We start from the raw sequence: 25,392 nt of genomic DNA on the forward strand, positions 1-25,392 counted from the left end.
GAGAGAGGGGTGAGAAGGCAAGGTGGATATCCGACAGGTGGGGACAGGGGCCTGTACAGGTCAAGGGCCAAGTCCAGCTCTGCAAGCACAGCAACATGTCGGGGACGCCGGGCTGCGGCTGGGGATGGAGCAGAGCAAGATGGAGAAAGGGGGGAACATTCAGGGAGCGAAGAAATCTCCAAGTGGGGCTTTCTCCATAGCTCAGCCTGCAGCGCAGCCACACGACCTAGGCAGGCCTCAGACTGGGATCCTGCTGCTGGGTGCTGCAGGGTGCAGCCTGGCTCAGTCCTCTCTGCACCTGGGGACTGATGGCTGTGTCTGGGATGGCAGTGAGCCTCCTCCACTCCAGGCTGAGCCACTCAGCTCTCCCAGAATTCCCGTCCATCCCCCTTTCTCATCCCTCCATTCCCACGCAGAACTGACTGAGGAGGGGAGGGATGGGTCCAATGGTGGTGGCAGATCTGGGACACTGCCCTTTCTGCTGCCCTTTCACATTGCCCTGAAGGTGGGCCCGGGGGCCTGGGGAGGTGGGCTTTGTAACTGAAGGAACGGCCGCAGGCAGGCAGAAATATGGCAAAGACATGTAATCATTGAACGTAGCAAACAGTCAAGAAATGACAGTATTCCCAACCATTTCCCATCCTAACAATCCTTTCTGATCCCACCCCCTCAAACTCCCACCCCCAATCAACTTCCCTCCCTCTGCCAAAAACCTCCCAGCCCCCTGTTGTAATCCAAGAAGAATGGCAGCAGCCGTGGATCAAGAGAAGGACTTGACAGAGCAGCAGCTGTGGAGCAGGATAAAGAGCAAACCGTGTTGGTGGTGGATGCGGCAGGCAGTGCCAGCAGGGCGTCCCCTGCTTCAAAGTGCACCTTTCCTCTCTCACCCACCACACATTCTCTCCTGCATTCAGGGTCTGAGGGATTTCTTCCAGTTGTACTCCATATCCGCATGGCCAGTGCGTGATACAGAGCCCAAGTGGAACACCTGCTTGGAAAATGAAATCAACTCTCCCATTCAGTTCTATGAGCGTGCGCCTTCCTCTCAAGTGATGCGTGGTCATATTTGAAAAATCCAAATTAGATGGATATAAGAGAGGTAATAGCATCATAACCGAGCATTACTAATACATTCAATGATTATTGCCGCAGATTCCAGCACCATTTGTAACATCAGACCCCATTGGATTCACATCCAATCTATTAACATAGTAGAAGCACAAGATAACCTGGATAATGCCTAATAACTCTGGTTCCTGAGATAGTAGTTGGCGAACCTGAAGGCAAAAGGTCAGCCCGCTAGGACAAACAGCCAGACAGCAGTATGGTTAAATATGGCTGCGTCCATCGACTGCCCGAAAAGCCATGCTTTTATAGCAGACAGACGAGGGCATTTAAAAAACCACACACACTAATTGAAGGAAAGCTATTGCAATAACAACCCTAAAACCCCCGTTGAAAGCCCCGAGCTACTCATTCTTTTCCTAGAGGTGTCCTTGGTTCTCATGCTGTTTCTCCCTCCACAGCTGCTGCTCTGTGAAGCCCTTCTCTTGATGCATGGCTGCTGCTCTGTAAAATTCTTCTGGTATTACAACGGCCCCCCAGATTCCCACCCCAATAATTCCTTCCTCCAAATTGCAACACTGAATTTCAGAGTGTAACATTATCAGAGTACAATTTCTCCCCCAGAATTGCCACCGCACCAAGTTCCCTCCTCATCTCCCTTTCTGCTCTTCTCGTCTGCGCATCTTCCTTACTTTCACCCTGTCCTTTTTCTTCTGGTGATGGAGATCTTCAGGCTGGAGGAGCTCTTGTCTTGCTGCAGCCACCCCAGCATCCCTTGCCAGCTGTGCTGTGCCCAAACTCATCCTCGCTGATCCATGCCAGCCGATCATCGATGTCAGCCATGTCCTCCGGGCTGCCTGCGCTTGTTGTCACTGCTGGAACAGCAGTCTGGAAAAGGCTATCTGGAAAAGTAAGTTCTTTGTACTTGAAAACTTCTCAGTTCCTTCTGATCTCGATATACAAAGTAGTTCCAAGTCCCTGTAGCTTTTGTGTTTTCTTTTGCAGAAGGATTCTGTGATTCTGTGTGATTCTGTGATCTTTGAGATCCTTTTCAACCCAGGCCATTCTATGACTGTACAGTTCCATACTGGAACAAATATAAAATGCTAACTATGTAAAACATGGAGTAAAACCTGTGTGATTTGTCCACACCAGGAGGTGATTAGAAAACAATTTGTAAGCTACAAAGCTGCTTGCTGGAAAGGAAGAGAAAATAAAACTACAAGAAACAGGGAAAACATTTCTTCCTGAAAATAGGAAGAATAATGGACCTGCCATGAAATTTGGGTGAAGCTGCCTGATTTTATGAAGCTATTCACATTATTTTCTTGGTGCTGTGTTTCCCAAATGAGTGGTTTCTGGCTCTGCTGCAGCACCAGTCTGCATGTGAACATCAACTCTACTCTCCATCTGGGAAGATTAAGACTTCACTTCTCCCACCAGCACCACTGAATTACAGTTACTCAGTGATTAAACAAAGGAATCCTTAAAGAAGGGTTTACAGCTGTCCTGTTATCTGAAGTGCTTGGGGCATTCTGATGCTATTAAGCTCTATGTATTAACAAGTTAAAAAAGAAAAGGTAGGCATCTGATTGTTGTGACAGTTTCTAAGTGATTTGGAAAGCTGTACCACCCAACCACTCCTTCTATTTGATGGAGGTGACAAAGCTCAGTTTAATTTCTGACTGCTGTTTAAATTCTGAAGCTCGAGCTGGTTCCTGGAGCAGAAAAAGCTCGGAAGCTGTCCCTCCTACAAGCAGGCACCTCTGAGCAAAATATGACATCTCAATTTCTGATGGTAAGGTCAGGAGATCTGATTCCAGCGTCTAGCTTTCGGCTTCATGCTATGTTAGTGGGACCTTTGGCATCTAGCACTTAATGATCTTGAAGGTTTCTTCCAACCCAAGCCCTCCCATGATCCTATGATTCTGTGATCTCACTCAGGTTTATTAAGATGAGATGAGTTCTCCTAAATGCACTGTTCTCCATATGATTATATTTGGAGTCTTAAATTATAATTGGGTGACTTAAACCAGACACCAAACTTTCTGATGGCCAAAATTAAATGAAATCAATCCTTTACTGTGTCAGTAGTCTGTAACTAGAGCCCATCAGGTAATTCCCAGCCTCCTGCCTGTATCAGTGGCTGCACACAGTGAAAAAGTCTGATGGGATTTTAACCTCTAAAATGTTCCAAAGCAACCAGAGGGTGAATATATTCACTATGCAAATACCTGCAGGAATAAGCTTGTCATGTATGTCCTCAGGTACCACAGTAGTTAATGGTGGGACTCAGTAGGTCATGCTGAAAGTTGAGTCTGCTGATCTTGAAGGTCTTTTCCAGCCTACATGACCTTATGCTAATATTTCTGTATTTATTTCTGTTCAGCTCCCAGAAAACCTCCCACCCAGCCCCCAGTTGACCCCGTGGTGAAAAATAAAACAGAAACCTCAGTGATGCTGGCATGGACCCCTCCGAAGATGCACTGCCCCATTCCAATTGATGGCTACATTGTGGAATGCAAGAAACTAACTGGCTTCACCTGGGTGAGGTGCCACGAGTCTCATGTCCCCGTCCCAGAGTTCACGGTGAGCAATCTGTCTGAAGAGGCTGATGATCAGTTCCGAGTGTCTGCAGTCAATGCGCATGGACAGAGCCCGTCTCTGGAATTCCCAGGGAGCGTGCACCTTGGTAAGCACAAAAACCCCAATGGAAATTGGGTCAGTGTGTGCTGAGCAGCTGTGTTGGTTCCCTAAAGATGCTTCCTTTGACTTTAAGGATAGTAGTGCATTAACACACCAAAGGCTTTCCCTTATTCCTAGTTCTCCTATCTCCTATCAACCTCCAGCTACCACTAAAGTGATACAAGTTATGTTTCTGTGACAGGGACATGAATATCCTTATCTTTTGATATCTCATATGTGCAAGATCTGTAACAGATCTTAAGCATAGAAGTGCTTCTTCCAGCACTCATGCAAAGGGAGAAGTAGAAATGTCCCTATGATTTAATCTTCCATCTCTAAATGAGATACCAGACTTGCATCTAAAGAGCATTAAGACATTCATGTTGTTCTTCCTCAGAACCAGTCCTGGTTGTGAAATCCCCCCTAACAACTGGTGAAGCTGTACCTGGAGGGGATGCCATGTTTACTATTGACCTTACAACAACGTGTCGCGGCACTTGGTACCTCAGTGGTAAAGTCTTACAGGAAAGCGAGACCTGGATCATCAAGAGAACCCAAACTACTCACAGCCTAATCATAAAGAACGTCACCAAGAACGAGGATGGAGCAGAAGTGAAATTTGTTGCCAAAAATGTTGATGTCAGCACCAAGATGGGAGTGAGAGGTATTTGCTTTGATCCTTCTCCTTTCCTCTTACAGTCAAGGCATAGTTGCTGTGATCTGATGATTAGAACTGGGGCTGCAGGCATTCACTGACTGTACCAAATACCTGAAATTGCATCCCATGGACTGACGTGAGTCCTGGTAATGACCTAAACATGATAGCACTGACTGTAGGGTAAGCCAATCTACCCAACTGCTTGGTATCTGAACCAGATTGCTCCATGCCAGCTGATGAATGTCTGCAGTTCACAGCTACTGGCCAGTGCCTTCAGTCACCAGGTTTACCACTGCATCACCATAGAGCAGTACTTTCAGCTCCAGGTTCAGACAGCCTTTCTGATTGCACTGGAATAGTTTAGAAGTAGGGGAGCAATCATTCCAATAATATCTCTATCAATCAGCTTTGCATGACAAAATAAAACAAATAAAGATTCATTATGGGAGGAGCTGTTTGTCATTGGGTGGAAACCTCCGCAGAAGCATGTTTAGAGCATTATTAATCAGTAGAAGGAGATGTTTGGTTGATTTTTACTTAGTAAATCCGGCAAGAAGAACAAATGAAATATCTTGAATTGCTCAGCACTGACCCAGTTATGAGTGCAGGAACAGAAGGTGATACTTTTTCAGAGATCTTGCAGCAAACATTGACCACGTTAGCCTGATATAAATTGAAATAACGAGGCCTTTGCTCCTGACAGGTGCTGCAGTGAGATTTACCAAGAAGAGCAAAGATGTAGAAAAGATCTGCGCTTGGCTGCGTGAGGAAGCCAAACTGCAGGCTGAGCTTTCAGACACAGGTGCTACTGTGGAGTGGATGAAGGATGGGAAGGAGCTCAAGGCCAGTGAAAAATAGGAACTGCACATTGTGGGGAAGAAACACACCCTGAAAATTCACAGCGTCTCAATGGATGATGCTGCAAGTTATCAGTGCATCTGTGAGGGGGATAAAATGCTCTATCAGCTTTCAGTGAAAGGTATGTGACAGTCTGGGCTGTCCTCTTCCTGCCCAGGGCCAGCAGACTGCATTCACCTGACTCCCCGACAGTCCAGCTGTTGTCAGACAGCATCTGGGGTGTTTTCAGTGGCTGTTTTGACTTGAACTGGCCAATCTGCTTTGTAGAGCCATTTGATTTCTGTGTTCTGTCCTGTGATTCGTCCCTAAGATATAGAGGAAATCAAGGGAAAGATAGGAAAAAGAGCATCCCAGTCTTCCTGTTCTTCTCCCAGGGTGGCCACGAGAGATGATGTAAACAGCTCTTTTTGTAGCAGTGATCCAAAATGTAGAAGAGACCTGTGAAGAGTCACAGGGATGTTTACTTAGCTGTCATTCCATGGTGGGCTTTTTCTTGCACAGATGTAGAGAGAAACTTAACTTTCCCACGCAGGTCTCTGTTTTGCTGCAGGGTGTAGGTCTGATCTCTGAGATCCACACGCTGGGCCTTGATTGCAATAAATGAGAGCCCTTTGTTTTCTCCAGTGGAAGACTTTCCATTTCTGCAGTACCCTCTGCAGATGACACAAATGCAAATGCACCTTCTTCCCAGCAACAATTGCCTTTTTTTTTTCACACTGAGTATGCATGAGGCTCTTCATCATATTCTGCTGGCTTGTCACCCTTGTTGATCCATGGAGAAACAACAAAGCCCTAGAGTAGTGTATGCACTTTGGCATTGGAGAGCTTACTTAATTGCTTCTTCTCAAAGAACAAACTCCAGAGAGACATGGAGAAAGCTCCAAACAGAACTGAATAATGGGACTAAATTGATGGAGAGCAGAACTTCCTGCCAAGGCTTGTCAGCTAGTCTTAATTTTGCTTTTCTTCTCTCAGTCATGTTAGCATAATATTTCATACTGGCAGGTCTGCCCCCAGAATTAACTGAATTAGCTGATGGATGTTTCCATGTGCTTTGCACTGTAATGTGACTATCAAATGAGTAATCAATGCTGTTATTTTAAAACCTGTGTTGGCAAGCTGTAAGACAAACAACTGCTGTTGGTAGCTTGGTTACTGCAGAATCAGCTTTCGTGTATCTCATAGATAGGGAAGAGACCCTTAAGGGTCAGCTAGTTGGACTCCCTTGCAATGAACAGGGGCACCGCAGCTCCATCAGGTGCTCTGAGCCCTGTCCAGCCTGACTTTGAACATCCTCAGGCTCACCAATCTTATACCCATGCCACACACTCGCAGTATTTCACCATTCAGCATCGCCACTTGTATCTTCTCTTCCTGTAAACCAGAGCTAGCTGGTAAATCATCTGCTGTGCGGGTCAGCTGTGTGTCTCCCATGGGCATCACGTGGCTGCTGGGAGGCTCTGAAGAGCTGCAGCCAGAGGTGTGTCACCCGCTGGGCCTCGTGCCCAAAGGAGCCCACAGGAAAGTGTTGTTGCAGTTTGTCATGCACTGCACTGCCATGAGACTTGACGTGCCAGACATCCTCTGACACGTGACCTCCTGCATCCAGGCAGGACATCTGAGACGTCTCCTTCAGCCTGACGTGGCTGCAGTTTCACACTGGTTTTACTAAGGAAGGAGAAGGCACGTGGATGAAACTCTTTTCCTGCTCTTCCTGGCATTAGCTCATAGTACAAGTAAAGCACTGTCAGGTCAAGCCTGGAGGAGTAATGCTTGTCACTGACATGTTCCTGTTCAGGGTGGAGCTGGAGGGTAAAATAACACAAGAAATTGTCATTGAAATTCAATATCTGTGAAATTCAGCTGGCTGCATTCACAGAACCTGGCGTTAAGATCTGTTTTCTGGTTTCTATCTTGAGCCTATTTTCCATAACCCAGTCCTCATTTATGAACTGAAGCTCTACTGAAAGCCTTTCGCTGTGTATGCTCATGCTGCAGTGCAGCGCTTGTGACCTTTAACAGCACATTCACATTCCTCTGATCACAGGATCCTTAAGGTTGATTAAGACCCTCTAGTCCGACTGCTCACCCATCACCACCATGATGCTCACCATCAGCTAGCTAAAAACTCAGCAGAGATGATAGATCAAGCACAACACTGGATTTGGGATGGCTAGAGATTCCTAAGATATTGAAGGATTGCTTGCAGGTGGTGTTGGCTCAGGTATTCACCCTGCATCCCACCTCCTGTTCTGTTTGGTTGAGAATCATGCATTCTGCAATTTCACTTTGTAATTCAAAGACCCTGGCTTTATCTGTTGACAAACTGATCTAAAACAAGCCAAGAAGACTCCGTTGGAACTGGTTGATGCAGAACAAAGGACATCCCAAAAGGACAAGTTGCACTGTTTGATGAACATTATTGGATGAGAGCTAAGCTAAGATTTAAAAAGTTCTGGGGCTGTCTCTGAGCATCAGATACAGAGGAAGCCTGCATGATTCCCTGAGAATGGATACCTCCTACTTTGGTGTAGGTTTAAGGGAACACTAGCAGTAACTCCTATCACAAAATGTCACATGGCTCAGACAAAATGCCATCAAGAGGGCTTAATTAGGAGCACCAAATGGTCACAAGATGGTCTTAGGGCAGGGAAGTAATCTATCTATGTGATATTGATTGATGCTGTTAGTTCTTCACAGCTTGACTCTAGAGGGACTGTTCTTCTTTGGTCACCTAGTTTTAAAAGAATAGATGGCTCCTGTCTATTACAATTTTTAAGGCATTATTTGTTCACTGATGCCATAAATGTGCCTGGCATAGCAATTGGCCTTGGTATATTCAGCTCGGCGTCCAGTCGGATCTTGAATATCTCCACAGAAGGAGACTCCACCACCTCCCTGGGCAGCCTGTTCCAGTGCTACGTCACCCTCACCGTAAAGAAGTTCTTCCGCATCTTCGTGCAGAACTTCCAATGCTGAAGTTTCATCCCATTACCCCTAGTCCTGTCCCTACACATTACTGAAAAGAGACCAGCCACGCCACTATGGCACCCACACCTCAGGTATTTATAAACCTGGATCAAATCCCCTCTCAGCCTTCCCTTCTCAAGGCTAAACAGACCCAGTTTGCTAAATCTCTCCTCACCGGGGCAGAGTAGAGGAGGAGGATCACCTCCCTCGACCCGCTGGCCATGCTCTTTTTAATACACCCCAGGATGCCATTGGCCTTTTTGGCCACAAGGGCACACTGCTGGCTCATGGTCAATCTGTCGTCCACCAGGACGCCCAGGTCCCACTCAGCAGAGCTCCTGTCCAGCAGCTCTTCCCCCAGCCTGTACTGGTGCATGCAATTATTTCTCCCTAGGTGCAAGACTCTACACTTGCTTTTGTTAAACCTCATCTGGTTTCTTACTGCTCAGCTCTCCAGCCTGTCCAGGTCTCTCTGAATGGCAGCACAGCCTTCAGGCGTGTCAGCCAATCCTCCCAACTTCGTGGCATCAGCAAACTTGCTGAGGGTGGTCACTATCCCCTCATCAAGGTCGCTGATGAAGATGTTGAACAAGACCGGACCCAGCACAGACCCCTGGGGGACGCCGCTAGTTACACGCCTCCAGCCAGATTCCGCACCACCAACGACAACCCTCTGCACTCGGCCAGTCAGCCAATTCTCGACCCACTTCACTGTCCGCTCATCTATCCCATACTTCCTCAGCTTTGTTATAAGGATGTCAAGGGGGACAGCATCAAAAGCCTTACAGAAATCAAGGTAGACTACATCTACCGCTCTCCCCCTGTCCACCCAGCTAGTGACATCTTCATAAAAGGCGACCAGGTTGGTCGAGCACGACCTCCCCTTGGTGAACCCATGCTGAGTACTCCTGATAACCTCCTTTTCTCCCAGTTGTCTGGAGATGGCATCCAGCACAAGCTGTTCCATCACCTTCCCTGGGACAGAGGTGAGGCTGACTGGCCTATAATTACCCGGGTCCTCCTTCTTGCCATTTTGAAGACAGGAGTGACACTGGCCGTCCTCCAGTCTTCAGGCACCTCCCCAGTTCTCCAAGACCTCTGATAGATTACAGAGAGCGGCTCAGCAACGACCTCCAGCAGCTCCCTCAGCACCTGTGGATGCACCCCATCAGGTCCCAAGGATTTATGGACCTTAATGTTTCCTAGGCACTCACAGACCACCTCTTCCCTGACTAAAGGGAAATCTCCCATTCCCCACACTCTCTCATTAACCTCCAGGGCCTGGGATTCCGGAGGGAGAGCCCTTTCACTAAAGACAGAAGCAAAAAAGGCGTTCACTATTTCCACCTCCTCAGCACCCCTCCTCTCCCTGGAAGCACTCAAGGCCAGGCTGGATGTGTTGTGAGCAACCTGGTCTACAGCGAGGTGTCCCTGTCTATAGCAGGTTGGAACGAGGTGATCTTAAGGGTCCCTTCCAACACAAACCATTCTAAGATTCTAGGACAGAAAAACAGGCCAGCTCTCCCACATTGTTTCAGTGTCATTTACTTATAAAACAAGCTCTGGGACAACCCGAGAAGGTATTTGTTCCACGTGCAGCATCACCTGTGATAGAAACCAAGGAAGCCTACAGCAGGCCTCAGGACTCAGCAAGCCTTTTTGGCTCAAAGCAGGGCCAGCTGGAGCAGCTTACCACGAGTGCACCCAGAAGGGCCTCCATGCAGCTGCAGGCTTGCCGCATGTCATTGCATGTCATTGTGATGCAACAGTGGGTGAGCGTGACATAAAGCTGCAGGCTGGAACTCCGGCTGGGGTGGCCTCAGTTCGCTGCTGCTGGAGCGAGAGGTGGTAGCGGAGGGTTGCAGCTCTCAGAGAGTTCCTACCAGGAGCCATGGAGTGCTGTTGCAGTGCTGGATTCCGAAATCCAGATGAATTTCTGAGCAGAGCGGGGAAGAGCGGAAAGGTGAGCGCTGCTACATCAAGAGAGGGCTGAGTGCAGTAGCCTGGGGTATGCAGGGCTGCTCTGGGGCTGTAGATGCTCTCCAGAGGCTGAGGGACACTTCTCCTCATGCTGGTGCTGGAGAAGGCTTGCAGGGAATCGCACCTCTCTGCACATCCCAGCATCGGTTACAGAAGTGGGGAGGGAGCTGCCAAAGGGAGCGGAGGTGGGCTGGAGAGGGGAATGGAGTGTCTGAGTGTCCAAGCGTGTCTTTGTCTTTCTAGCTCCGACCCAGAGGACAGGAAGTTGGAGCAGGAGGTAGCTGGCTGTTGGACCTTCCACTCGGGGTTAAAATCCCTGTGCAGCCCGGCACCAAGCTCCTTTTCGCCAGGAGAAAGCTGGGGGAAAAGGTGAGAGGAGTAAGGAAGCGTCAAAAAGGGCTCTTGTTTCCTGGGGTTGCCGCCATGCCAAGGAGGCCTTGTGTTGGGATGCCAATCCCATGTGTTGGGATGCTGGGGCCAGGCACCCATCAGGCACAGAAATGTGGAGACCGGGTCGTTCCTGGAGGAGGGTGCAACCCTCTGCTCTCCCTCTTGGAGGACTTAGGAAAACCCAGACATGACTGTTTGGGAAAGAGGCAAGAGGCCAGCCTGTGGGTGTGAGCAGCTTGGAAGTGTCTCTGTTTCTTTGCTGCTCTCTCCTTCCCCATTCACACTCTACAACACATCTCTTCCAGCTCCACCAGCCTTCTCCTCAGTTTGACCTGAGAGATCCGTACAGTCGCAATCTGTGCACAGAGTACAACAGCCTGCATGACCCGCATCTGCGGGAGTTCCACAACCGCAAAAACAACCTGCGGAACCTGAAGAAACGGGGCTTGGTCACCGAGGATGGCGACGTAAGTTTGGCTGTTGGGCTGACCAACACGGGTCTCCTCAGGAGGGCTTTCCAGTCTGCCAGGCAGGGGCCTGACACTACAGCCATCTGTCATTGTCTCTTCTGTAGGTTGTCTGCACTCTGAAGGAGTTCAACGAGTACAGGCAGTACCTGACCAGGCTGAAGCTGGAGAAAAAGCAAGCAAAGAGGCGAGAAGAGGTAGGCAAAGCCCAGTATTGGTAGGCACGTGTCAGCAGCATGGCACTGAGGGCACGGGCTTTACTTGATGGATCTGAGGGAGATGGGGAAAGCAGAAAAGGTGAGGGGCGGGCTGGTGGTCTAGGCATTGAGGCATGGAAAGGACAGCTCAGCTCAGAGCTGAGCTAGCACAGCGTGCTGGTGTGAAGGCAGCCTGGAAAGTTGCTTGCTTACAAGCAGAGCACTGTGGCAGCCGTTCTCTTCTGCCCTCATTGCAAGGCTGAAGCAGTGTGCTTGCCCTCTTCTGCGTAAAGCAGCAGTACTTAGGGTGGGAAGCACTCTCTAAGACAAGACCAAGCATAAACCCTCTGTTCCCTTCCAGGATGAGCTTCTTCGGGAGATTTCCAATTTGAAGAAATCGATCCACAGACTACAGATGGCCAGGGACAAGTTCCAGCCCGGTCCCGTGGATTACATTGCGGGTTCGAAAATCAGACCCACAATGCTTCATAAACCAGCTGGCCCCTCTCCTTCATGCTATAATCTTCTGTCTGGACAATGCAGAAGGAATGTGGCTTTGATGGAGCATGGCCTTCAGGGAGACTCATGGAGCACAGGGCGTGCAATGAAGCTGCCTGAGAAGTCACCCAAACCTGCGTTGGGCAGGGAAGGCTCCAAACTCCCCAGAATCATCCAGACTACTTCTGCGTCAACAACAAACTCCAAACTCCCCAGAAGCATTCGTACTGCTTCTGACCCAACAGCAAACTCCAAACTCCCCAGAATCATCCAGACTACTTCTGCGTCAACAACAAACTCCAAACTCCCCAGAAGCATTCGTACTGCTTCTGACCCAAAAACAAACTCCAGAGTCCCTAGAAGCATCCAGGCCCCAGTGAAGGGAAAAGGAAAAAAAGGGGAAAACAAGTAGAGAGATTGGCCAAAAACCAAAACAGTGGCAACAAATTAGTTTTAATTGGCTTAATTAATTTTAATTTGTTTAATTTGTTTTAATTTGTTTAATTAATTGACCAAAGATGATACCAGAATGCAAGATAACACACTACAGTACAATATATCATAATTAGTATCAGAATTAGAATTAAAACCAATAAAAAAAATTAAAAAAATAACATTACAAAGTGTGTCCGAAAACTGAAGTCCTTATTCTAAAGCCGAGGTGAGACAACCCAGGGAGTTCTCGTGCTGCTGGGATCAAAAAGGAAAGGGGAGATCAAGTGATATACGGATGGCTTTTATCTTTTGCACTGAACATAAAGGGTGACAGAGCAGCAAGCAATCCTCTGGGGGATGTAGTTGTTCTCTGCTGGGGGTACATGCAGTGTTACAGGCTTGGGACAGAATGGCTGGATGACTGTGAAGAGGAAAGGGACCTGGGGCTGTTGGTCGATGCTCTGCTCAACATGAGCCCACAGTGTGCCCAGGTGGCCAAGAAGGCCAAGGGCATCCTGGCCTGTATAAGAAACAGTGTGGCCAGCAGGAGCAGAGAGGTGATCATCCCTCTGTACTCAGCTCTGGTGAAGCCGCATCTCAAGTACTGTGTTCAGTTTTGGGCTCCTCACTACAAGAAGGACATGGAGGATGAGGTCCTCACAGGGGACTTCAACCACCCTGATATCTGTGGGAGGGACAACACAGCATTGCACCAGAAATCAAAGAGGTTTCTGGAATGTGCTGATGATAACTTCCTCTTCCAAGCAGTATGGGAACCTCAAAGATCAGGTTAGGAAAGCTAAAACCCAGGCAGAACTAAATCTAGCTGGGGACAGAAAGGGGAACAGGTATATCAGTGATTAAAAAGAAGGTAAGCGAGGATGTGGGCCCTCTCTGGAAGGCAACTAGAGGCCTGGTCATGAGGAATACAGAGAGAGCTGAGGTGCTCAATGACTTCTTTGCTTCAGGCCTCACTGGCAAGTGCTCTAGGCCCAGAGCCCAAACTGCAGAAAGCAACAGTAAAACTTGGAGAAGGTGGATCTGTAAGTGCTGTAAGTGAAGATGAGGTTCTAGACCATCGAAAGAATCTGAAGCTGCACAAGTCCAAGGGATCCATCCGCAGGTTCTGAGGGAACTGGTGGATGAACTTGCCAAGCTGCTGTGCATCGTATTTGAAAGGTCATGGCAGTCTGGTGAAGTTCCCACTGATCAGAAAAGGGGAAACATAACCCCCCTATTCCGGATCGGGAAAAAAGAAGATCCAGGGAACTACAAGCCAGTCAGTCTCACCTCTGTGCTTGGTAAGATCGCGGGGTAGATCCAACTGAAGGCCCTACTGCACCACACGGAAAAATAAAGACAAGGTGGCTGGTGGTAATCAAAATGGTTTCACCATGGGCAAGTCAGACGTGACAAACTTGGTGGCCCATGTCAACTTCATGAAGTTCAACAAGGACAAGTGCCCTGAGTTGGGGAAATCTCAAGCACAGATAAAGGTTGGGTGGAGAATGGCTTGAGAGCAGCACCGAGGAGAAGGATTTGGGGGTCTCAGATGATTCAGCACGAGGTGGCAGTGTACGCTTGCAGCCTGGAAGGCGAAATATATCCCAGGTTTCATCAAGAGAAGTGTGACCAGCGAGTCGAGGAGGCGACTCTGCCCCTCCGCGCTGCTCCCGTAAGACCCCACATGGAGTACTGCGTCCAGCTCTGGGGACCCCAACACAAGGACACTGTGCTGTTGGAGCAGGTCCAGATGAGGGAAATGGAGATGATCAGAGGGCTGGAGCACCTCCCCTAGAAGGACAGGCTGAGAGAGCTGGGGCTCTTCAGCCTGGAGAAGAGAAGGCTCCAGGGGGACCTTATAGCAACCTCCCAGTATCTGAAGGGAGTGCATAGGAAAGCTTGGGAGGGACTTTTTATAAATGCATGTAGTGACAGGATGAAGGGAAATGGTTTTAAACTGGAAGAGGGTAGATTTAGAATACATACCAGGAAGAACTTTACTGTGAGGGTGGTGAAACACTGGAACAGTCTTCCCAGTGAGGCTGTGGTTGCCTCACAGAATCACAGAATTGCAGGGGTTGGAAGGGACCTCTAGAGATCATCGAGTCCAACCCTCCTGGAAAGCAGGCTCCCTACACCACGTCGCACAGCTCGGCGTCCAGTCGGATCTTGAATATCTCCACAGAAGGAGACTCCACCACCTCCCTGGGCAGCCCGTTCCAGTGCTACGTCACCCTCACCGTAAAGAAGTTCTTCCTCATCTTCGTGCAGAACTTCCAATGCTGAAGTTTCATCCCATTACCCCTAGTCCTGTCCCTACACATTACTGAAAAGAGACCAGCCACGCCACTATGGCACCCACACCTCAGGTATTTATAAACCTGGATCAAATCCCCTCTCAGCCTTCCTTTCTCAAGGCTAAACAGACCCAGTTTGCTAAATCTCTCCTCATAGGGGAAATGCTCCAGGCCCTCCACCATCTTAGTGGCCCTCCGCTGGACTCTTTCCAAGAGATCCCTGTCTTTTTTGTACTGGGGAGCCCAGAACTGGACACAGTACTCCAGAGGAGGCCCCACCGGGGCAGAGTAGAGGAGGAGGATCACCTCCCTCGACCCGCTGGCCATGCTCTTTTTAATACACCCCAGGATGCCATTGGCCTTTTTGGCCACAAGGGCACACTGCTGGCTCATGGTCAATCTGTCGTCCACCAGGACGCCCAGGTCCCACTCAGCAGAGCTCCTGTCCAGCAGCTCTTCCCCCAGCCTGTACTGGTGCATGCAATTATTTCTCCCTAGGTGCAAGACTCTACACTTGCTTTTGTTAAACCTCATCTGGTTTCTTACTGCTCAGCTCTCCAGCCTGTCCAGGTCTCTCTGAATGGCAGCACAGCCTTCAGGCGTGTCAGCCAATCCTCCCAACTTCGTGGCATCAGCAAACTTGCTGAGGGTGGTCACTATCCCCTCATCAAGGTCGCTGATGAAGATGTTGAACAAGACCGGACCCAGCACAGACCCCTGGGGGATGCCGCTAGTTACAGGCCTCCAGCCAGATTCCGCACCACCAACGACAACCCTCTGCACTCGGCCAGTCAGCCAATTCTCGACCCACTTCACCGTCCACTCATCTATCCCATACTTCCTCAGCTTTGTTATAAGGATGTCAAGGGGGACAGCATCAAAAGCCTTACTGAAATCAAGGTAGACTACATCTACCGCTCTCCCCCTGTCCACCCAGCTAGTGACATCTTCATAAAAGGCGACCAGGTTGGTCGAGCACGACCTCCCCTTGGTGAACCCATGCTGAGTACTCCTGATAACCTCCTTTTCTCCCAGTTGTCTGGAGATGGCATCCAGCACAAGCTGTTCCATCACCTTCCCTGGGACAGAGGTGAGGCTGACCGGCCTATAATTACCCGGGTCTTCCTTCTTGCCATTTTGAAGACAGGAGTGACACTGGCCATCCTCCAGTCTTCAGGCACCTCCCCAGTTCTCCAAGACCTCTGACAGATTACTGAGAGCGGCTCAGCAACGACCTCCAGCAGTTCCCTCAGCACCTATGGATGCACCTCATCAGGTCCCAAGGATTCATATTCAGTGACTGAAAGCAACAGTTGTTGCTCTAAGAAATGCAATACTAAGCTAGGTCTGCCTGTAGCTGACAGCCATCAGCTTGCTCCTCAGGCAGGTTCTGTCTGGATGGAATGAAGGGCATGAAATACTGATGTGCTCATCAAACGCTGCTTGTTAGCTTAGAGACAAGGTGTTAAATAGGTTTGTTCATGTATTGCAAACATGTTACTTAGCTGCCTTCATTCTAGCTTCAGAAGAACATGTGCAGAATACAGAATTGATTAAAAGAAATAAGAACTGTCTGCATAGAACTTACTCTTTCCTTTACACAGGAGAATCAAGCACACGTTTGTATGTGAGTACCTCCAGAGGTGAAACTCGATCACCCAAATGTAATGAGCAGAGACATTACAATCAGTTCTAACTGTATCTTCATGCTGTGCTGAATAAGCCTGAGTCAGGATGTAAACCACTTTCTCTTTTTTTCTTCAGATGAAGCCATTAATTTTGTCAACAAGCCCAAAACGACTCCAGAAATATCAGTCAGTCCTTCTGAAGACCTGGAGCTGGTGTGTGAGGTGTCAGCTGCAAGCGGAGCTGTCGTATGGAAGAAAGATCAAACAGAGGTGAAGCAGGACCAGAGGACAACCATCATCTCCCAGGGGACGCACCGCAAGCTCATGGTCAAATATGTGACCCTGAAAGACCAAGGGAGCTACAGCTGTGAAACAAAAGATGACAAAGCAACATTCCAGGTGAAAGTCAGAGGTGAGAAAATGTTTGGAATCCCAGAGATAAAGGAACGCTTCATTTTGTGTGTCTTGCATTTGGAGGATCAACTGACAGCCTCTCTGGTGCAAAACATTTTGGCTATAGGACTTTCTTTGTCATCTAGTGTCATAGCAACACTTTTCTACATGTGCTTTTCCATCCAGGAATGAATTACTGCAACAAACCATAGGCAAGGAGGGTAACTTGTGCAGCTCTTGTAGTCAGCTGGTGTCTGCAGGGTTACAGTGCAAGAGCACACCAGGCATGAAAGGAGTGAGAAAAGGGGAGGTGTTTGAAGAGATCTGGTTACAAAATTTGAATGACACAATGAGGTGGAAAATGCAAATAATCAGACTCATAAATGGCCTGGGTTGCAAAGCCCCACAGTGCTCATCCAGTTCCAAACCCCTCCTATGTGCAGGGTTGCCAACCAGCTGCCCAGGCTGCCCAGAACCACATCCAGCCTGGCCTTGAATGCCTGCAGGGATGGAGCATCCACAGTCTCCTTGGGCAACCTGTTCTAGAGGGCCGTTCCCTTCTGATTTACTGGAAATGTAGAGAGACATGAGAAGAAAAAAAGATAAGGGAGGAGGTTCAGCAGTGCATGCAGGTGTTCTAAATCTCATGTCCAAATCTGCTATCAGACTGCGAAATGTTTAGCTTTGTGATATGATGTGATATGAAATGAAATGATATGCTTATCATTTCCCAAGGCAAAATAGAGGGGAAAGTATTTTCCTGTCTTAATGAGGTATCACAATGCTCCCTGTGAAGGGCAAGTATAGTGAAAACGGGGAACTGGAGTTAGCTCTGCAGCAGACTACAGCAAAACGGTGTGACTGTTGTGATGTCCCTGCAGAGAAAGAAGACCTGTTTACAAACAAGGACAAGGTACAAAAAGAGGTGAAGGCTGTACTGACTCAAAATGCCACGCTGAGCTGCGAGGTGACCCAGGAGAAGACGGAGGTGAAGTGGTACAAGGAGGGGAAACTGATCACCTCGAGCAAGAAGTTCAAGGCTGAGTCAGAGGCCAAACAGCGTCGGCTGGTGGTGAGCCAGGTGGAGAAGAAAGGTGCAGGGGAGTACAGCTGCGAGGCTGCTGGCCAGAAACTCACCTTCAAGATTCATGTAACTGGTAGGAAACACATTTTGGTTGATATTCTTTGATTATTCCATAGTCTGGCTGTGGAAACGTCTGTGTGAATGTGTCTTGATTCTGCCATGAAACTGTTTCTGGGAGGATGAAAAGAAATGCTTACAAACGTGCAGCTAAAATGATTATTTGTTTTTAACAGTGTTTCATCCAGCTCTTCCCCTACAACTACTTTATCATCAGCTGTCCATGGATGTCCAACTGTGATTTGTACAATGTGCAACACTGCTCTACCAGTTGATATTTCAACAGTAGTAGTTACAGATCTCTACTGTGGCTGCACTGAGAAGGTTTGGTTGTCGGTGTCCTAAGAACTTTTAGTCAGAGGCATTGCACTTGCCTTTGGTTTGTTGAATCCCACGTTGACGACCATTCGTTCCATGTTCTGTAAATGTAATGACCAGTCATGAATCCATTGATACCTTTCTAATTGTAGGTTTCTCATTAGTCTGAGGGTTTAGAACAGAGGCAGATCTCTCACTCCAGCTGCAGTAGAGATTGCTCTGGTGTCAGTATATTTTGCACAAGATCCAGTAAATTTTAACTTAGACTCCAGATAGCCATGGGCACATCAGCTGCATTCTGAGTGACCATTAGTGAGCTGGCTGATGACGAGGGTTTGTCTTCTGTTTTATTTGTAGCTGCACTCTACTGGTTTTTGCTCATAAGTCAACTTGTTCTCTGTTAACTTTACAGTTCTCGTCTTGTATTCTGAGCTGATCAGGACAGGGAATCTGTTTTCTCCTCTTCTTTCTTATGGCAGTGAACACATTGGAGCTTAATCCTGGTCAAGGTTTGGCATTTGATCAGCTATGTGGAGGAGCAACTGTACTGGGAGTCTACTGCCTTTCTGCTCACGCAGACCTGGTGTCCTTGCAGGGCATAGCTTGCGTTCTGTTCCCTTGTAAAGGTTGCAGTCTTTGCTCTCTCCATCTTGGGGCATTCTGCTCCTTCAGTCCCTGGTGTGCAATATATCTCTGCTCCTGTAGTAGACAGTTTTGCTGCTGCCTGTGGTGTAGACTCTAAACTATCAGCTTTTACGTTTCCCACACCACGTGGATGTGATTCTGGGGCCTTTGGATCTGTTCCGTGAGTTGTGTAGCTCATGCTTTTGGCTCAGGAAACTGGCAGTTTCAGCAAAGAGTGGATTACAGAAAGGGTAGATTTGGGAGGTATCTGTCAGAGAAAATGAAATATGAACGATTACAGAAAGACTATGGCAACAGCTGGAATCAACCAAGTTAATCCTCAGCAGCCAAAGCCAGCCCACTTCTTATTGGAGAGGCGTAGGGAGAAAACCCAGCAATGTAGTGCTTTTACACTTGAATTTTGCTAGCTGAGGGCTATTATTAGCTGTTTGCCTCAGAAACCAAAGGTTTTCTGTTCTCTTTCAGACCGGATGAGCTCATGGCTGCACAGGGTAATGTAATACTTCCTCCTCTGCCATACGTGGAGAGTGCTTGCCTAGCTACCGTTGCTGTATTTCTCATGTTTACCACTGTAACACGATGTGCAAGTCCAGCCCTCACTGCAAAATGATCTGGTGTGAAAGTCAGGAGGGATTATGAGTACTCTTGGAGTGGTTGGCTCTTTCACTACAGAAATCCTCATCTTACTAGCTTCTCCCAAAGTGCAATGGCTTCCTGAGTCTTAATTTGTCCTCTTACCATTGCACTCAGAAAGCTTTTCAGGGTTCCTCTACCCCAGGGTTCCACTGGTAGCACAGAACAATCCCATTTTAAGGACATGTTGAATGTTAGGTGCTGAGTGTTGAGCATTACGGGATGCAGATTAGACCTTCTTGCTTAAAAGAAACAAGTGCTGTACACCTTGGAAACCTATAGAAAACTAGACTAAAAAGGGCTGATTCTGCCATCTCATTATCTCAGTATTTGTGGTGCATGCTGAAATCCTTATTTGAAGTGGGCCAAAGCTCCATTGCATTTGTGAGAAGTTTTGCATCACCTGGTTGGTCTAGGCCATGTTTGTTGTCTTGCTAATAAGCAAGCCTTCTGATCTTCATCAAATCATTGCGGTTGGAAAAGACCACAAAGATCCCACATCCAGCCTCAACCCATCCCACCATGCACACTGCCCACGTCCCTCAGTGCCACATCTCCATGGTTATTGAACACTCCCAGGGATGGTGACCCCACCACCTCCCTGCAAAGCTGTGCCACCACATCACCACTCCTCTTCAGAAGAAGTTTTTCTTAACATCCAACTTGAACCTTCCTTGAAAATCATCAGTCAGAACAGGGGCTGTTGAAGATGGGCGGAGAGAATGATGCTTCTGCAGTCAATACAAGCAGGGAGGTCAAATGTAGAGTGTATCAACTGCATTCTTGCATTGGCTTGCTGCCCTGCTCCCTCGCCTTCAGTGGACTGCAGTGCTGGTGGTAGAGCTGTGGTGTGAATCCTGGGATTGCACGTACTGCAACGGTCAGCAGCACAGGAACTTGAGCTGAACTTACCCTCCTGGGCAGCTGCTGCCACTCAGAATTCAGACAGCATGCAGAGGAGAAAGTCATGAAGGAAGGGAAAGGGATGGCAGCAGAAGGCTTCACAGAGTGACAGCGGGGAGGAAGGAGATAGGGGACAGGTCATGGAAGGGTTTGCCATGACTGCTGGGGAGCAGGAGCCTTCCCAGTCACCTGAGCTGGGTATGCCTGAATATGCTTGCATGAATGATCTGAATGAGTGGTCTTCCATGTCTCCACTGCAAATAAAAGGCAATGTCAATCCCCCTCACACCTGCTAGTCCTGCATTCATGCTTGGAGCCTCTGTCTTGGTATCAACATCAGGACCCTGGGATCTTTCCTGGGACCCAAACAAGCATAGGAAGCTTATTCAAAATTGCTCTGCTGTTAGAAGCTGGCTAGCACTAGAGAAGTCCATGATGTAAGTGCATCATAAATATTCTGCACTTCTACAGCCTTTTGTAGGGCAAACCATGGAATAGAAATGGAAGCCCATTTATTTAGGGTTTATCTGTTCTCCCACGCCTCAAATAGGAGCTAGCATGAACGCTCTCAGCGACCAGTTGTTGGTAAAAGGAGAATCAGATAAAACAGTCATTAAAGTAATCAATAAAAGATTCAATGTATCAATCGATCCCACTTAGCAAAGTGATTAACTGAATCCCCTTAACTGAAGTGTGTATGCCTAACTAATTATACTTGCTATCTTTCTGATGCTAACTCCATTTGTTGACACAAAGGGTAAGGTGGGCTTTAAACACTTTATTCTATATGTGTTAGGTATTAAGAGGAGATGACCTCAGCCAGTTCTCTGAAGAATCAGGGGTTGCTGAGAGTAGAAAACCATGCTTTATGCATAAAACCGAGCTACAAAATCTAATGTAGGCCAAGTATTCACAATATTAAGGGCTATATCACTGCCATATGGTAGAGTCAAAAGATGGTTTTCTGCTCTTAAATTTCTATGGTTTCCTGATTTTGAGGTCTTCATAATTGAGCTGTATTTGGCTGCTCTCCAGCGTAGAGTGGAGCAATATCAAAAAGACACACAGATGAAGATCTGTCATTGTCTTCATGAAAAGAAATCTGAAAATTAGGAGTACAAGCTGATAGTAAAGACTACCCAGAGGGATGGGATGACCATAGGGACTGTGCTGAGATGCATTATAATGTGTGATAAACACTGTGAAGCAGTGTTGCTCCAGGAAATGGTCCAATACAACATAGAAGCAACTTTTAATGTCTTCCAGTCACAAGTTGCTCATTTCTAATGTATATTTTACCCAGTGTTTTCCAGTTCCAGAAGCAGAGGATGCCTTTATCAACAAGCAGAAGGTGCAGAAGGAGGTGAAGGCTGTACTGACTCAAAATGCCACGCTGAGCTGTGAGGTGACCCAGGAGAAGACGGAGGTGAAGTGGTACAAGGAGGGGAAACTGATCACCTCGAGCAAGAAGTTCAGGGTGGAGTCAGAGGGCAAACAGCGTCGGCTGGTGGTGAGCCAGGTGGAGAAGAAAGATGCAGGGGAGTACAGCTGCGAGGCTGCTGGCCAGAAACTCACCTTCAAGATTGATGTCACAGGTGAGAGAAATTGTTTTGACTGTATTGAACCCCCCAACAAAGAAGGAGGGGAAAGTTAAGTGGTTTGACACATTCAACCCCAGCATTCAGTGATGTAGACGGTGCTTAAATTCTGTTTAATTTGTGTACATTCCTGTTTGCCTTCTGAAGCTATGAACACTTAGGACTTGGGTAGCCTCAGCTTAAGACAGGCTGGACATAATTCGGGAATTTCCCTGGGGATCTCAAGTAGATGCAATGATAGCAAAATGAGAAGTCAATAATTACAGGGGAAATTAAAGAATATTAAAGGTATCTTCAGGGCACAAGCACACCCCTGCAAATGCTTCTTCCTAAATAGTCTCAGAGACAGCATTTGGTCACAATGCTAGAAGGTGGCATTGGTGGTTTCTATTAAATTAAAGAAACCTGCAACTAAAAAGGTTTTCCCGTATTTTCTTTTGTTTTCTTCTCTATAGCAGGTACAAAAGAAATGCTTAAAAATAGAAAGGCTTCAAGCTGGTGCTTTTCTTTCCAGAAATGGAGGAAGACAGGCGTTCATTTATTAGGAGAGTCTGACAAGAAAGTGGAAAAAGGCTATTTACCAGGGTCTATAGCAACATAGCAAAGGGCAATGGTTTCAAAAGTGAAGAGGGTAGACTCAGTTTGGACATGAGAAAAGTTCTTTATGATGAGGGTAGTGATACACTGGAACAGATTGTCCAGTGAAGGTTGTGGGTGACTCATCATTGGAGTGTCCAAGGCCAGGCTGGATGGGGACCCTGGGCAGCCTCATTTAGTGAATGATGTCCCTGACCACGGCAAGAGGTTGGACTGGATGATCTTTAAAGCTTCCTTCTATACCCAAACCGTTCTATGATTCCATAGGGGAAACCATTTTATTACTGCCTCTGAAAACTCAGGAGATATTAGAATTGTTTTCAGAAATAAGTAGGTGAGAAAAATACATTTCCTCACTATGACTTAATCACAAACAGAATTTAACCTTGACCCTCACCTGGCTTTTGCTGGCAAAGCAACTTACAGCTGTCAGCTTGTTTGGACAATTTAATGCCTGTCCCCTTGTAAGAAACAGACTTTTCAATGACTGCGTATGCTGGTGTGCTGCTGGACAGTGGGGAATGGGGTGTTTTTTAATTTTTGAAGATTTTGGAACATGATACTGGTGGAAATGAAAACAAGTTTAGGGCTATCTAAGCTGTTTTGGTCTGGCAGGGAGGAAGTTCTTCACTGGCAATTGATATAGTTCAGATGTTGGCATTCAGTTCATAGCACTGTCAGGAAATGTGAGTGGGAAAGCTGTCCTCAACGGTACAGTCCAAAGACTAATTTGGGCATTTGGGGAAGGCTGTGTAGAAAAGATTCATGTCTTAAATGTGCCCATTTGCCTTCAATTCCAGAAGCAGAAGATGCTTTATCAACAAGGATAAGGCGCAGAAGGAGGTGAAGGCTGCACCAACAGAAAATGCCACGCTGAGCTGCACAGGTAAGACAGGTGTTGTCTGAAATACAGCAGAGAACAGTAAAGTAAAATCTAGTTTCTATTATACAGTGATCCAGGTGCAGTAGTCTGTGCTGAGGTTTTTTCCCTATACTTGATTGCCTGGGTTTGTAGCAAGTATTTGGTTTTAGTATGGCACAAAGACCTGTTTCAGTCTGTCTGTAGAATAATAATTACTGATATATGTACAATGGAAGCAATATTCAAGATATTATTCAAATCTCTCCTGTGCCTGAGATCCCAAACTGTAATTCTTGTTCACCTAAACATTTGACTAAGATAAGTATGTGCAGTGAGGCTGGAGTGCATGTTCTACGTGCAGCCTTTCGTGGCAGGAGAAGCAGGAACTTCTCCTAGTAGTACACTGCCTTTTTACTATGCCTTTATGTTGGAGGCTGCATCTGGATAGGTGAGTCTGCTACTCACAGTAAGAGACCTGGTAGAGCTGACTATTCCCAGAGCTCAAAGTAAGATAGATATCTGCAAATCACACACAAAGAACAAAGGACTGCGTTGGTGAGCATATTTCCTTTGTGCCTTTGACAGTCACAGTTGTGGCAATGGTAGAGGCCATGAGGAGTCTGTTCAGGAAGCCAGGAGTACTGTTCTGGGTCATGAAAAGGCAGCCAGTGGTTTGACTATTGCATGTTTATGTGTTTTGATGTTTCACAGTGGGTTTTAAGTAAAAGGAACTCAGGTTTTGGTTGCCTGCAGGACAGATGTTCTTTTGGGTTCAATATGTTTGCATAGTGACTTGCAACCATGGGACTGGTGTTCAAGGACCCTCTTGGTTCCTTCAGTTCCTAGGTTCTTTCTTGCCTAGATTTGACACTTTGTTTCAACAGAAGAGCTGATATTCTCTAGTGAAGGCTATTAGTTTGGGCACAAGTGATAACCTAAACCTGTTCCAAGCTGTACATACAGACCTGCAAGTTGGTCTCATTTCAGTCCCTCAGTCAATACTTTCTCTTTTCTTCCCTCAGAGCCAAAACCTGTGTTTATAAACCAGGAGAAGGTGCAGAAAGAGGTGAGTGCTGCCCTGGCAGCAAGTGCCTCCCTCAGCTGTGAAGTAGCACAGGATAAAACCGAAGTAAAATGGTACAAGGATGGAAGACTGCTTGCCTCCTCCAGAAAGTTCAAACTGGAATCTGTGGGCAAAACACGGCGTCTGGTTGTGGAGCAGCTGGAGAAGAAAGATGCTGGAGAATACATCTGCGAGGCTGCTGGCCAGAAGATGACCTTCAAGTTGGAAACAACTGGTGAGCATTCACTTTGGGAGCACTAAGCAGCTGTTTATGTGGCTTAGAGGAAGACTGGCTGTCTTCTACCCTGTCATGGTTTTGTAATTTTGTAATTTTGCTATCAGTATTCCACATCATAACATCATGTCAAGTATGGATACTTCTGTTGAATGTGCAGTCCACAGAAGAAGACTACATATCCCAGATAACAACAGGAGTAACAATAAGTCACGGGACCAGGACTCTATATAATCTCGTTCCCAGGCTGGAGTGCCCTCCTTCTTCTCTCGAACTTCTCGGAGAGTGGGAAGCGTTCCAGCCGTGTCGCCTAGAGTTCACAGTAGGCCTCTCGGTTTTCGGAGACTCTCTCTCTCTCTCTGTTTCGTTCGATTTTGTTAGCCTTAATTATATTATATTGTGTTATCTTGTATTTCGATATCATATTTAGTAAAATAAGTTTTTCCTCCTTAGATTGTCGCTGTTTTATCCCACTCCCTTTTTCCCCCTCCTTTCCGGGCCCCGGGGGGGGGGCGTGGGGTGGCTTCCCCTGTCACGGGCATAGGTAAATCTAAGTAACCCGTGACACGGGTTCCGTGTGGGCACGGAACAGCCACAATTCCCCCCGGAACAACATCAATGACCCACACCACAAGTTGGATTCTCCTTTTTAATGTAGTGGTAGCGATGTGAAAATCTGGCTGTGGAATACTTTTGACTAAGGAAATTCTACTTTAATTTCTAGATGCACTGAATTACCCTCTAGAGTGTCTTTCTGAATATATAAGCAACCACGGGTGACTATGATCCTGATTTATATCTAGGTTCTGGCTTACTTTTTCAGTTAGGTTAGATGAATAGCTCCAGAGAAGATAGGGAAATACAGCAGTTCAC

General features: G+C 47.3%; 1 protein-coding gene and 1 long non-coding RNA gene across 2 annotated transcripts in view; both read left to right on the top strand.

Moving 5' to 3' along the window:
* The window catches only part of LOC146755782 (uncharacterized), a 68,576-nt gene extending 43,605 nt beyond the window's left edge, over positions 1-24,971 (top strand). The window contains exon 5 of the long non-coding RNA XR_014937907.1: positions 24,680-24,971. This is a non-coding gene — a long non-coding RNA (uncharacterized LOC146755782). The remainder of the gene's footprint in view (positions 1-24,679) is intronic.
* LOC146755786 (fibrous sheath-interacting protein 2-like) lies at positions 9,821-11,201 on the top strand. Its single transcript, XM_085525275.1, has 3 exons — positions 9,821-10,199; positions 10,460-10,585; positions 10,912-11,201. The coding sequence occupies exons 1-3, from the start codon at positions 10,128-10,130 to the stop codon at positions 11,194-11,196; spliced, it is 483 nt and encodes a 160-aa protein (XP_085381401.1). The 5' UTR covers positions 9,821-10,127; the 3' UTR covers positions 11,197-11,201.
* Positions 24,972-25,392: the final 421 nt, after the last annotated feature.

The sequence above is a fragment of the Coturnix japonica genome, chromosome 30 (genome assembly GCF_054131305.1).
Source record: "Coturnix japonica strain WE chromosome 30, WE-NBRP24, whole genome shotgun sequence".
NCBI classification, from domain to species: Eukaryota; Metazoa; Chordata; class Aves; order Galliformes; family Phasianidae; genus Coturnix; species Coturnix japonica.

Coding starts and splice junctions, on each gene's coding strand:
- LOC146755786 (XM_085525275.1), top strand. CDS start 10,128: ATGGAGTGCTGTTGCAGTGCTGGATTCCGAAATCCAGATGAATTTCTG. Junction 10,200..10,459: donor GAGCGGGGAAGAGCGGAAAG/GTGAGCGCTGCT, acceptor TTGTCTTTCTAG/CTCCGACCCAGAGGACAGGA. Junction 10,586..10,911: donor GGAGAAAGCTGGGGGAAAAG/GTGAGAGGAGTA, acceptor CATCTCTTCCAG/CTCCACCAGCCTTCTCCTCA.